The 14,442-nt window shown below is 45.4% G+C and overlaps 1 protein-coding gene across 1 annotated transcript in view; it reads right to left on the bottom strand.

Annotated features, from left to right (window-relative positions):
- Nucleotides 1-13,749, bottom strand: part of ETV4 (ETS variant transcription factor 4) — a 36,367-nt gene extending 22,618 nt beyond the window's left edge. The window contains exons 1-3 of the mRNA XM_056863489.1: nucleotides 13,690-13,749; nucleotides 13,370-13,466; nucleotides 8,480-8,527 (exon numbers count right to left, since the gene is read on the bottom strand). Of these exons, the coding sequence (XP_056719467.1) occupies nucleotides 8,480-8,527; nucleotides 13,370-13,466; nucleotides 13,690-13,749 (205 nt within the window). The remainder of the gene's footprint in view (nucleotides 1-8,479; nucleotides 8,528-13,369; nucleotides 13,467-13,689) is intronic.
- Nucleotides 13,750-14,442: the final 693 nt, after the last annotated feature.

Here is a 14,442-nt window from a genome sequence, read left to right as displayed (position 1 = left end):
TCAGTTCCCCTGGAGAAAATGGCCGCTCTGGCAATTGGACTCCATGGCATTGAAGTCCCTCCCCTCCCCAAACCCCACCCTCCTCAGGCTCCGCCCCCAAAACCTCCCGTCGGTAGCGAAGAGGGACTTGGCAATCCTGTGGTACTGTAGAGGGAGGTGAACATAAGGCCAGAGGGGAAAGGGTTAAGCACCCGTTCTTCCCAGCCATTCCTCCTTTGGCAGCCTCCTGTGGCTGCTTTTCGGCTGAGGAAAAGAATTGTAAGACTGTTATCGCTTAGCTTGGTGTTCAGCAGACTGAGCCTTGTAAAGTCAGAAGTTACGGTTCCTTTTAAAGATTATTTGCCAACCAGGCCTGCATAGAGAGAACAGAGTCACCAAGTACCTAAATGTACCTGTTCTCCACTAAAAGCAGGCGCTGTTGTTAAAGAACTCGCCATCCTGGGGAATCCTTAAGCCGAGAACATGAATCTGTCCACAGGCCATATTTTACTCCCGTCTGAATGAGTGTTTGAATGAAGCAAGACGAAAGAAGCTTAGTGGTTCCTCCCAGAGACACTGAAATTCCTCTTCTGGCAGGCATCTCACACACTTGGGTAGACTGGCAAGCAACCAAGAAGCTGAGAACCTTCTTCGCCATCCAGGCTGGATTCTTAGAAAACAGATAGGTAGACTAAAAGGGTATTGCACAGTGGCAATACCACAGAACCCCAAGAAACTCATGAGGGATACACGATCCCCCCCAAAAAAGTCTCCAAAACACAAAGCAATGATTCCTGGAAAGGGAGCGGAAGAATCCCCACTCATAAGAACATAAGAAAAGCCATGCTGGATCAGACCAAGGCCCATCAAGTACAGCAGGCTGTTCACACAGTGGCCAACCAGGTGCCTCTAGGAAGCCCATAGACAAGACGACTGCAGCAGCATTGTCCTACCTCGGTTCCACAGCACCTAATATAATAGGCATGCTCCTCTGATCCTGGAGAGAATAGGCATGCATCATGACTAGTATTCATTTTTACCAGTAGCCATGGATAGCCCTCTCCTCCGTGGACATGTCCACTCTGCTTTTAAAGCCTTCCAAGTTGGCAGCTCCTCTTTAGCAACTCCAAGCATGCACATAACAACACCCAAGAAATTAATGGTACACAGCTCCATCTGGGTCTCAAAACAAAGAAAGATAGCCAGGGGCTTTCCAAAAAGTGAGCACATCAGACACACAAGCAAAACATGAAAGAACATTACGGAGTCCGCATACCACTGGGGCTTCTGCTAGAGAGCAAGAGGGGTTAAGTGAACAGGAAGGTTCAGATGTTCATTCAGACCCCACCCCACACAGCAGGATTACCCCACATGACTATTGGGGGAACCCTGAACCAGACAGCTGCAGGGACAACACAACACACCCTTGGACAAATTGTGATAGACAGCATGAGGGTTCTGCTTATATTTTTTTTCCACAAGGCTTAATTCTATTTTATTCAGTACATGCCTTATAAAAAAATTATATTCCACACATTCAACCTTTAAGGAGGTACCTAAACTGAACCATAATATTTTGTGCATTTTTATCCTGCCTTTCCTGCCAGGAACTGAAAGCAGTGTGCATGGCTCTTCACCTTCACAACAGGTTGGACTGAAAGAGTTAATTTGATTTATCAATTTTATTTATTTAATTCACTTACTCATTTGTAGCCAGCCTTTCTCCCCAAAGGGAACCTAAAGCGGCCTGCATTATTCTCCTCTCCTCCGTTTTATCCAGCCAGCGTGGTGCAGTGGTTAAGAGCAGTGGTTTAGGGCAGAGGTCTCTGATCTGGAGAACCGGGTTCGATTCCCCACTCTTCCACATGAGCGGCAGACGCTAATCTGGTGAACTGGATTTGTTTCCCCACTCCTACACATGAAGCCAGCTGGGTGACCTTGGGCTAGTCACAGCTCTCTCAGTCCCGTGTACCTCACAGAGTGTCAGTTGTGGGGAAGGGAAGGTGATTGTAAGCCGGTTTGATTCTTCCTTAAGTGGTAGAGAAAGTCGGGATATAAAAACCTACTCTTCTTCTTCAACCGCCCTGTGAGGTCGCCTAGGCTAAAAGTGTGACTGGCCCAAGCTCACCCAGCAAGTTTCCATGGCACTAGTGGAGATTCAGACCCGGGTCTCCCAGATACCCATCCGACACTCTTAACCACCACACCACACTGGCTCAAGGTCAGCCAATACATTTTTTCCCCAGAGAGCAGGGATTTGAACCTGGGCCCAGTCTAACCATCCTTGCCACTATACCACCTAGTCCCCCACCTAGTCCCTCTCTCATATTCGCCTTTTGTATTCCTATCACACACAAACACCAAGTATCATTCCCCTGTGGTTATGGGTATAAAAATACATCAAACTCATTCCAGACACATAGCCGTGACGATATGATATGCAAAGTCTCGAAAAAGAATGGAATAAGGAGTTTGATCGCCTTGTCCCTAAATTTGATACCTATTGTTTCTGTGGACCTTAAGCTGTGACTCATTCAGCAAAAAATTATGTTTAGGATATATTGGACACCACAGTGACTTTTTAGTAAAGGACTAAATAAAGCGTCTAATTGTTGGCGCTGTAACTTACAAGTTATGTCTCTTAAACATGTGCTTTGGGGCCTGCCTGTCCGGGGAGGAAGTCAATTACTCATATCCCTTTCATATTAGAATATTGATTGATCTTTGAGGATGCTTTTGCACTTTAAATTATTTGCCTGTTCCCTGGAGGCTCAGTGAAAGACAACGGAAATGGATCCTCAGTGCCCTTACTGAGGCTAAAAGTCTTACCGGTATATTGCAACACTGGAAAGATGAACACATACATGAAGCTGCCTTATACTATATCAGACCCTTGGCCCATCCAAGTCAGTATTGTCTACTCAGACCAGCAGCGGCTCTCCAGGGTCTCAGGCAGGGGTCTTTCACATCACCGACCTGCTTAATCCCTTTAACTGGAGATGCCGGGGATTGAACCCGGGACCTTCTGCATGCCAAGCAGAGGCTCTACCACTGAGCCACAGCCGCACCTCCAATAATCCAATGGATTGAAGACCAAACAACTTTATCAACATTTGGACATAAGGCATATAGATGATAATTACACACCAACATATTTTTAGATATTTGGAAACCTTTATAGATCCTTGACTATAGGGTTGCCACCATTGTTGTTATATTTTGTTTTTTATTTATTTGTTTGAGGCAATTAATTTTTTTTAAATTAATTTAAAAAAAATGAATAGCCATGCTAGTCCACTACAGGAGGGAAAATCGAAAAAGGAGCTTTAAGGATTAAGAGACTTATTCTGGAAGAAGCTTTCGCGAACCAGAATTCTCTTTATCAGTAGTGCCAGGAGACAATAGCCCTCCTGCCCCCATTTCCTTGAGCAGATCTAAAACAAGAGTCCATCAGCACCTTAAAGACTAAGCTTTTGAGAGTGACAGCACACTTTTTCAGGTACTTGAGGGGATCAGCCCTGCCAGGTATGCAAAAACCTAGTGCGAGTGTTCAGACCAATGCTTCAGACCATATCCGCTTCAAAGGATGAAATAATGTGTACCTAGCTGTGTAAAATGTTCTTCATAACAAATCTCTGTGTACCTCAAGCTTGCATACTAGGCATGGTTAATCCTTTTTCTGCAGGGCTCTGGACCAGGGCCAATGTCTGCAGAAAATCCAGAAATTTAGGAAGCAGAGTCTTAGTTCTGTTAGCAAGTTGGATCCATTTATCACACATTAAAATCAATTGGCAAATCTCCATGTTTTACAGCAGCCTCATCCCGATACCCTTTTTCACGGTAAATTAAAAACCAGTCATTTCTTTAGTTTAAAAAAAAATTAAAAATCAAATTGGAAAAAATATCAGATTAGGTTTGTTATTTCAATGGGATTTCCTAATGAAAATATTAAATCATAAGAAAATAAATGCCAATCGCCGCCTTAAGCAGATCTAAATTCTATAGCCTCAAAGGTGCTTCCGGCAGCAATACTAATGGTTATGAACTCTATTCCCGGGCAGTAGAAGAGCTCCATTTAGTTGATAATATATGATTTAATTGTTATAACAACCAATTATTATGCACACATGTTCAGGAAATACATGAATTAGGAGGTTGGAAACGTGATTTTAAAAACAGATCCTTTATCTTGGCAATGATTTATATGGCCTTGAATTAAAAATCAATTCCCCTCAGCATTAAAAATAAACTATTTCATGAACACCTTAAAGCATCATTCATCACTAGCAGAAAAAGGGCATCAGATGATGCCTACAGTCCAAGGGTTGGATCCAACCACCCTTTTCACTCAATTCCAGACAATTCCCCTCTTTAATACAGTTGGTTTCCCATATGCTTTTTGTCCATGCAGGTCCCACGATCTCCAGCATAGCATGTGGGTTGGTTGAAGGGGATTCCGCCTTCCTTTTTCACCAGCAGAAAAGCTGTTAGGATTTAACCCCAACTCTGCAGTCAATGGGTGGAAGCTCCATTCTCCCCATATTTGCCTACTCTCACTTTCTCCCATGAAATATACCTTTAAAAGACACTAAAGGCTAAGGGCCAGCATGGTGGAGTGTTTAGAATATCAGGCTAGGATCTGCAGGAATGAGGTTCAAATCCCAACTCCATCATAGAAGCCAGTGTGGTGCAGTGGTTAAGAGGGGTGGTTTGGAGCGGTGGAGTCTGATCTGGAGAACCAGGTTTGATTCCCCACTCCTCCACGTGAGCGGCAGAGGCTAATCTGGTGAACTAGATTTGTTTCCTCACTCCTTCACACGAAGCCAGCTGGGTGACCTTGGGCTAGTCACAGCTCTCTTAGAGCTCTCTCAGCCCCACATACCTCACAGGGTGTCTACTGTGGGGAGGGGAAGGGAAGGTGATTGTAAGCCAGTTTGATTCTACCTTTAGTGGTAGAGAAAGTCGGCATATAAAAACCAACTCTTTCTTCTTCTTCTTCCTCGTTGGACAACCTTGGGTCTCTCTCTCCCGCTCAGCCTGCCCTTCTTCTCAGGGTTGTTGTGAGGATCAGAATACTGCACATGCTAAATTCTCTACTCCCTGACCTGTATACCCCAGGATAGCCTGATCTCGTCAGATCTAGGAAGCTAATCAGGCCAGGGTCCTCCCTGGTTAGTATTTGGATGGGTGACCACCAAGGAAGTTTAGAGTCACTACACAATGACAATGAAACCTTTAATGGCATAATTATTATTACAGTTGTTACAAAATAATCATAAAACCCATTATCAATAAAATGAGCTCAAAAATCAAAGGTTGCAAGCTTTTGAATTTTCATCACATCCATCAGGAAATTGGCAACATCCACAGTAATCTTTGGAGCAAAATCATTTAATAGGAGTTGACATTTTGCTTTATTGGATAGATAATATTTTGAATGTATCCAATTTTTAAGCCTTTTCTCACGGGATATTTGGTATAGGGGGCAGTCAAGCAGTATATGATCAATCATATCCAGGGAATTGGACCCACAGGTACAAAGCTGTTCCTGTATTGGGATTTGATGGTACCTTCCATACAACATCCTTGAAGGGAAGGCATTGACCCTGGCAAGAGAGAAGGCTCTATGAAGGGGAGGGATGTTCATATTATAAAAATAATGGGGAGAGTCACTACACAGAAGCAGGAAATAGCAAACCACCTATGAACATCTGTAGCCTTCAAAACTCTACAGAGTCTCCGTAAGTCAGCTGCGACTTGACAGCCCTTTCCACCAGCACCAAATTCTGTATCCCAAACTACTAATATAGATTCTCAGTGCAAGGAGGTTGACTGCTTGCCATGAATTTCTCGATAGTCTTCTTGTTGTGACCTTACGGCCACCAAAAGATCCTAAGGAAGTCCTTCAGTTTCACTGTTCACTCCCTGTATTGTGCTAGATGTCCCTTTTTCACATAAAACAAAGCAAAGACACCTAATGTAATCTCACAGATGTCATGAGCTTGCCAAGAAAACGTAGGACACCCACCTGGCAATTAAATTCCTGACAAAGTAAACTTTCTTTAAAAAAAAAAAAAAAACAAGCCACAAGACCTCATGGCTGTGATAATATATCTAAGAATATGCAAACTGTTGCTGCTACCCAGTAATTCTCTTTCCCTGGCATCCACAATACCAGTAACAGTGCCATGTCCCAAAGGATGAGAAATGAATGAAAAATGAAATACTGTGAACCCATGCAGACGTCAAACAAATACCTGCAATCATGTTTAACTTGCATAATGAATACAGTTTCTGGAAACTGGGCCTTCAAATTATTCAGAACCTTCTAAAAATTGTTAGCCAAGGAATCAGAGGCAGTCGTTGATTATGAAGAAGTTTCTAAGATTTTTTCTGAGATCTTGCTTTCAGAGGGGAAAATTTTCTGAAGCCCTGGCTCACAGAGTTAAGCTTCCCACAAAAGGCAGCAAATTCCGTTTTTTTCCCCAAATGAAAGACACCAACAGTCGCTTAGTCCATGATGAATAGAAAGTATTTCATTTTTCCCAGTCAATGACCTAACACATTTCCAATCAAAATAAAACACTTACACCAGCATGAACATACTGCCGAGTCATCCCGGTGGAATTTCCCCCTTTGGTGTGTGTGTTTATTTGCTACCAACATTGATGGAGGGTCATCTTAATGACGCTTGCTCGGGTTTCTGAGCCCTCCACTATTTCACAAGACAACAGGCACCACGACCTCAGGGCTGAAGTAAACAAGACCAATGCCCCTTTTTAACCTTTTCCAAATGTCAGGTCCCCAGACCCCCATCACCAGAACAAAATACAAGATCCACTTCAAAACGGCAATTAACTACCATTTACATTAATTGGGCTCTCGAGAAATCAACAGGTTCTCTCTCCAGGCTGAAATGAGGATGCGGAGAAACAGTCGGAGAAGCGCCCGAATCAAACACGCCACCGGAAGACAAAACTCAAACCGTTCTTAATGTGCCTGTTTCAAAAGCTTAGATGGGGGTTATCTGAACTGAGAAGGGGCCGAACCCACACACAAATAAGACAAACAATTACCAGATTTCAATAACTGGTTTGATAAAGTGAAAGAGACCTATATCTTGATTAAACTGACTTATTACCAAAACGATAAAAACACAGAAGATCTAGATGAAGTATGAAGTCGAGAAATATACTTAAAAGTTTAGAATCAGATGGCTGCGGTTCATAACGTGATTGCTTGTTCGGGAATATTATATGTTCTGTATTTTTATGTGTATTATACTATTATAGATTTTGTATGTTGTTTGGATTGGATTGCTCCCCTTTTTAATTTCGTAATAAATTTTTATTTAAAAAAAAACAAATAAGACGAACATTCTGTGTTATCTCATTGAGAGCCAATGGTGGTGTACTGCTTAGTTTTGGATTCTGGACCTCCAAGATCTGGGATTAAATCCTCACAAAGTCACAAAACTTGCTGGGTCAGTCACTCTTTAGAACAAAAGAAAAGAAGGCTGCACCAAACCAAACGGAGACAAAAAATCAGCAATTGGTGCAAGGGGGAAATATTTCATAATTAAATTGCCCCTACGCATTTTGCGTGCACTTCCTCAGGGGGATCTTTCTTAACTCAAACATCCCGAGCAAGCAATGAAACAATCACGAAAGGCTTAAATATTAAATATTTTTCTCTTGCACCAATTGCTGTTTCTTGCCTCAGTCATTCCTTCGGCCAGCATGGTGTACTGCTGAGACAGCTTGGGAGACCGAAGTCTGAATCTGCACTCTGCCATGGAATTCTCTTGGGTGATCTGGGGCCAGACACACGTTCTCAGTCTAACCTACCTCATAGGGTTGTTGTTATGGTTGCCAAGTCCTTCTTCACCACTGGCGAGAGGTTTTCAGGGCAGGACTTCAACGCCATAGAGACCAACGGCCAAAGTGGCCATTTTCTCCAGGTGAACTGATCTCTATCGGCTGGAGATCAGTTGTAATAGCAGGAGATCTCCAGCTAGTACCTAGAGGTTGGCAACCCTAGTCATTGTGAGGATAAACTGGAGGAAGATGGAACGATACTGTAAATTGCTTTAGATCCCCATGGGGGCAACCAATGGGAAATAAAGTCTAGCCTACTTCACAGGGCTATTGTGAGGCTAAAACAGGGAAAGGAAAGCTGTGCATGCAGGCAGGATTAAAATGAGAGTGATTAGATAGATAGATTAGATAGCTATGTCATCTCAGCAGTCACCACCAGCCACTGTTTCAAAAGAACGTTTTTTCACTGGGAGAAAAAACCGCCCCGAGCCAAGTTCCTTTCATAAGCAAATACCAACACAATGGCGTGATTCATATTCCTGAGTTTACCCAAGCCAGAGACCAAACTACATATGTTCAGGTCTGGAAACTGCAGAATGAAAGTGGGGTGTGGGGGGGGGAGAATCAACCAAAGACGGGAGGCGGTTAAAGTGCATAACAGAGTTGACGAAAGAGAAGCTTACCTTCAGTTAGCCAGACTTCTTGAAACTGGTTTAGGTCCTGGAAAAGATCTGAAAGGGAAAAGGACAGAGCACAGTGACCAATGGATCTACCAGGGCTGGAGCAGCAGAGAAAGAGCAGGGAGTTTAAAGGGCAGAGCTGTACCATTTCCAGAAATAGATCACGATGGGCAGCCGTTTTAGTCTATCTGTAGCAGTAGAAAAGCGCAAGAGTCCAGTAGCCCCTTAAAGACTAAAATCTCTGGCAGGGTATGGGCTTTCGTGAGCCACAGCTCCCTTCTTCAGGTATCTGAAGAAGTGAGCTGTAGCTCACAAAAGCCCATACCCTGCCAGAAACGTTGTTACTCATTTCCAGAAATGTTGAAGCCATGGGGAGAAATCCCACTTTTTCAGGGAACAACACAGCCATTTGAGGGGGAGGACTGGAAAAAGATGCAATACGTTCTCAGCAAAACTAAACTAATTTTACTGCTTTCACAATGCAAAATGCCTTGTTGTGAACTTAGCTTGCATAAACAGTTGCACGGTTTGGGATATTTATGACCTATTTAAAAGTTCAAATGCTTTCTTTTTTCTAACCACACATTGCAAATATACCTAATGCCAAAGAAGAGAAAGCTGCAAACTGCCGCAGCCGATGTTCTCTTAGCATACACGTCTTCATTTTTGCCCTCTGAGAGGCAGGGGGAGATAAAAGCTGGGGGGAATAACGTAGCAAAGAAAAAAATGTGTGTTGTCTGGACAGAAATATAGTCTCATATAGTCATAACAGGGCTACCACCATATGCAGATATCAACTTGATAACATTGAAAACATTTAACTATTCAATAGCTTTATCTTACAAGCTATAACATATTAACTGTGGCCAAAATTAGACTCATTTAAACAATAAATTGATGCTCGAAGTTACACATACAGGCGCACAAAGATAGTTATACTCTATTCCAGTAGATTGTCTTCAATAACAATTTTCACACTACAGTCAACAAAACCGTACCTTAAAAACATTTTACTCCTGCCAAAAGAGAAACTATTTCACAATTTTTTTTTAGTGCTGACCAAAATTTCTAATTCTTCCATGGGAAAAAAATTATAAAATGTGTTTCTTTCCTCCCCATCCTCCAGGCCGTCACATCTATTAAAGAATACAACAGAATGCAAGGAGAAAAGAGACATGGTCCATGGTCAATCCTCAACTCACCTTGCCGAGTCCCCCCCATATCCATTTTTCAACCCCTGAAGCCCCCCCCCCCAAAAAGACAGGTTGTTGGGTTTGATCCAGTGACTTTCTCCTGCTAAACAAGAAGCAAGATTCCTCACTTAGCAGAAGTAAATGGTTCAAGCCAACCCAGGATCATTTCGATTCCAAGCCTCTTCCCTCTGCCACCTACATGTTTGTCCTTTTACCTCAACCCTGTCAATAAGGCTCAGACTCTTTAACATCCAGGTTAGAAGCACAATCCGGAGAATCAGGTTCAAATCCCCACTCAGCTGTGAAGTTCTCTGGGTGAACCTGGGCCCGTCATACACATTCTGCCCAACCTACCCCACAGGGCTGTTGTAAGGATAAAACAGGCAGGCCCTGCAAGCTACCCCAAGCACTTTGGAGGAAAGGCAGGATAAAACAGTGGTAGTTGGGGCTACCACTGATTCATAGGGTCGCCATGAGTCGGAAGCGACTTGACGGCACTTAACACACACAACACAAATGGGGCTGGGATTCAGCCAACAGTCGCTTGCTCCATCTCATCCTGTTCCCGTTCTTACTATAACCCCCTTTCCCACACGGCTTTCTTCTATGCAGATCCCATAATTTCCAGCACAGCCTTTTGGGTGGTCAAAGCCCCCCCCCCCCTTTTCACCACCAGAAAAGCTGGCTGGATTGATAGACATCTCTAACTACCGACCTGCTGGTGTGGCAGCACAAAGGAGCCATGTCGAGGTGGAATAAAGCTGGAGAGGCAAACTCCTCACTCAGGTCTAGCAACTTGAGACTGGGGCAGCAGAGTGATTGCCACAATTGGCTGGTAGAGACAGGTGCTCATGGATCCTGTTTGACCACCCTGGGACTCATATCTGCATGTGCATGCAGAGGACTCCCTCCAAAATGCGAAGGAAGAACCAGCTCCACAGCCAATCTCCCAATCCCCTGGAGCGGTGGAGTCTGATCTGGAGAACTGGGTTTGATTCCCCACTCCTCCACATGAGTGGTGGAGGCTAATCTGGTGAACTGGATTTGTTTCTCCACTCCTACACATGAAGCCAGCTGAGTGACCTTGGGCTAGTCACAGTTCTCTCAGCCCCACCTACCTCACAGGGTGTCTGTTGTGGGGAGGGGGAGGGAAGCCGGTTTGATTCTCCCTTGAGTGGTAGAGAAAGTCGACATATAAAACCCAACTCTTCTTCTTCTTCTGCGCTCCCCTGCCTTCCTAGACGCTCCACCCCAAAATGGACGGCCTGACCTGCAGCTGTCACAAACTGGCCTTGCAGGCATTGCCATTAGCCACAGGGCACAGCTGGAGCAGCTGGCCTGGACAGACTGCAGAATCCAGAAGCACCACTTCCTATAAAAGCTGCAGGAATCGAGGCTGAACAGAAGAGAGGAAGTCATCCGGAGTCTCTCCACTCCCAGACACGGAGACAATCGCTATTGCACCGCAGAGTGCACAATAGCTATGTCGAGCTTTGGAATCTCTTTCGCAATGGAGAGTGGCGGGTCTTTGTGCCAGTGGGGAATTTATTTATTTTAATCACTGACGCCCCACCTTTCTCCCCAGCCGGGCGGGGGGGCAAAGGGGGTTACAGCAGTCTCCTCCCCTCCGTTTTATCCTAACAACCTTGCGAGACAGGTCAGGCGGAGAGGGTGTGAATGGGGATTCTTAAACCTCGCTAACCGCCACAACTACCTCCCCACCCCCAGACAGCGACCCCTACTCCATGCCCAGAAGTTGACCAAGATGCCCTCCCTCTCATGAACTGCCTAAGGTCATAGAATCAGCACTGCTGATAGATGGCCATCTAGCCTCTGCTTAAAAACCTCCAGGGAAGGAGAGCTCACCACCTCCCAAGGAAACCTGTTCCACTGAGGAACACACCGGCTGTCTTCAGGATGGGGATCTGGGAGGTCATAGAAGTTCTTACAGGGCTCGAAGGTCAGCGTTAACTTTAAACGTTAGTCTCAATGGGCAGTGATTACTTCAAGAGCAATCAATGACCTCAGACTTGTCCACAGCATTCAGAAGAACAGTACAGGGCTAAAGACACATGTGTTTGATCACGGCTATCCCAAGAGAAAACTGATATCCTCGCTGAAGTCTTCTTGCTTCAAAAAGAAGAAGTGACATAGCGTAGAGGATGCTGGCTCAGGAAATCTTAAGCCATGACATACTTGGAAGCCCTGAGGAAATCATGTTCTGATAGTTCCTCAGTTCCCCATTCTGTAAAATGGAAATCACCACTGTACAGAAAGGTCATTGAGCTAAATCTCACATCAGGATCCTGATGTGAAGAAGAAAAGTTGGTTTTTATATGCCGACTTTCTCTACCACTTAAGGAAGAATCAAACTGGCTTATAATCTCCTTCTCCTCCCCACAACAGACACCCTGTGAGAGAGCTCTAAGAGAGCGGTGACTAGCCCAAGGTCACCCAGCTGGCTTCATGTGTAGGAGTGGGGAAACAAATCCAGTTCACCAGATTAGCATCCGCGGCTCATGTAGAGGAGTGGGTAATCGAACCTGGTTCTCCAGATCAGACTCCACCGCTCCAAACCACCGCTCTTAAACACTACACCATGCTGGCATTCTGCATAGGCTCAGAAGCCTGTGGGGTTGAAGGACATAATATGGCATATGTTTTCTTTCCTTCTTTCTTCCTCTGCCCTCCTCGCTTTTGTTTTTCCCATGGTCTTCTTAGACTGTAAGTTCCATGGGGCAGGGAACTCTCTCCTTTTCTGCTGATGTAAATGCATAAGGCCCAATAATCATGCTGTTACGTCTTTGATCCTGTGGCTTTATCCAAGTACACAAATTTGGCACCGAGAGCACATCTGAAGGCTGAGCTTCTACTTTCATCTATGGCAGTCACCCCAACACACACACCCCAGCCAGGCTGCAATTCCCACTATATGGAAGAACCCCCCTCGGCGCCCTCTTCATTTGTGGGGCAGCAGATCCCACTGGCTCCAGTGGGGAAACCAACCCGGTTCACCAGATTAGCCTCCGCCGCTCACGTGGAGGAGTGGGGAATCGAACCCGGTTCTCCAGATCATAAGAACATAAGAAAAGCCCTGCTGGATCAGACCAAGGCCCATCAAGTCCAGCAGTCTGTTCACAAAGTGGCCAAGCAGGTGCCTCTAGGAAGCCTCCAAACAAGACAACTGCAGCAGCACCATCCAGCCTGTGTTCCACAGCACCTAATATAATAGGCATGCCCCTCTGATCCTGGAGAGAATAGGCATGCATCATGACTAGTATCCATTTTAACTAGTAGCCATGGATAGCCCTCTCCTCCATGAACATGTCCACTCCCCTCTTAAAGCCTTCCAAGTTGGCAGCCATCCCCACATCCTGGGGCAGGGAATTCCACAATTTAACTAAGCGTAGTGTGAAGAAATACTTCCTTTCATCAGTTTTGAATCTCTCACCCTTCAACTTCAGCAGATGACCCTGCATTCAAGTATTATGACAGAGGGAGAAAAGCTTCTCCCTGTCTACTCTCTCCGAACCATGCATAATTTTATAGACCTCTATCACGTCTCCCCTCAGCCGCCTTCTTTCCAAGCTAAACAGCATTAAGCGTAAGATCAGAGTCCACCGCACCAAACCACCGCTCTTAACCACTTCACCACACTGGCTCGCCCCCTAGATCTCTCACTAATGGAAAGAATACACACCTTCTGAATCTGGGACTTGGGGGACGCTCGGATCCATGGCTTTTCTCCTCACAGCCATCATAAGCCTGCCATCCAGGGTTCCATTTCCTGGCAATTTCTGGAAGATAACCACCCATGAAATTCATCAGAGGTCCAAGCAACAGCTCTGCCAGTTACAAAGCTGTCAATGTGTGTGTGTGTGTGTGAAAGCACAATAGAAGTCCCAAGAAATGAGCTGGTCAGTGCAATCCTAAACACAGTCCCGCCCTCCTAAGCCCACCGACTTCCAACGGACATAGAAAGGTCCAACTCTGTTTACGATGGCACCATCCGTCACCCACCTGTGCAGAAGTATAAGGCACTTGCTGGTCCAGGTAGCCTTTCATCCTCCCATCGGTCATGGATGCAAGTTATGCGCCAGCATTGGGGGAAGGGGGGGTAGACAGCAGACCCTGAAATGGGAATCGTTTTGTGTTTGTTTGTTTTTTAAAGGTAAATCAGTGAGTGAGAATATCGCATAGGGGTGAGTACCGCACACTGCAGCAAGCAAAAAAAATTATTTATATAGCCTGGATCATGGAGGGAAGGTGCAGGGGGAGGGTGCGCACCTTCACTTCCCTCGGACCCCACCCCAAAAGAAGGATGATGAAGAAGAAGAGTTGGTTTTTCTATGCCGACTTTCTCTACCACTTAAGGCAGAATCAAAACCAGCTTCCAATCACTTTCCCTTCCCCTCCCCACAACAGACACCCTGTGAGGTAGGTGGGGCTGAGAGAGCTCTAAGAGAACTGCGACTAGCCCAAGGTCATCCAGCTGGCTTCGTGCGGAGGAGTGGGGGAAACCAATCCAGCTCAACAGATTAGCCTCCCCTGCTTGTGTAGAGGAGTGGGGAACCAAACCCAATTCTCCAGATCAGAGTCCAACACTCCAAACCACTACACATGCTGGGGTGGGGGAGGCCGTTGCTAGGTCTACTTCCCACCTCAGTTTCTCCTTCAACCCCGGCTCCACATTGGGCTTCTCCTAGGGTTGCCAGGTTCCCCCTGGTCACCAGCAGGGGATGGGGTGGGTAGGTTTGGCAGATCCAGGTTTGG

This window comes from Euleptes europaea, chromosome 18, assembly GCF_029931775.1.
Source record: "Euleptes europaea isolate rEulEur1 chromosome 18, rEulEur1.hap1, whole genome shotgun sequence".
NCBI lineage: Eukaryota > Metazoa > Chordata > Lepidosauria > Squamata > Sphaerodactylidae > Euleptes > Euleptes europaea.
Note: the sequence above shows the minus strand (reverse complement) of the source record. Positions and strands in the feature narration are given on the sequence as shown.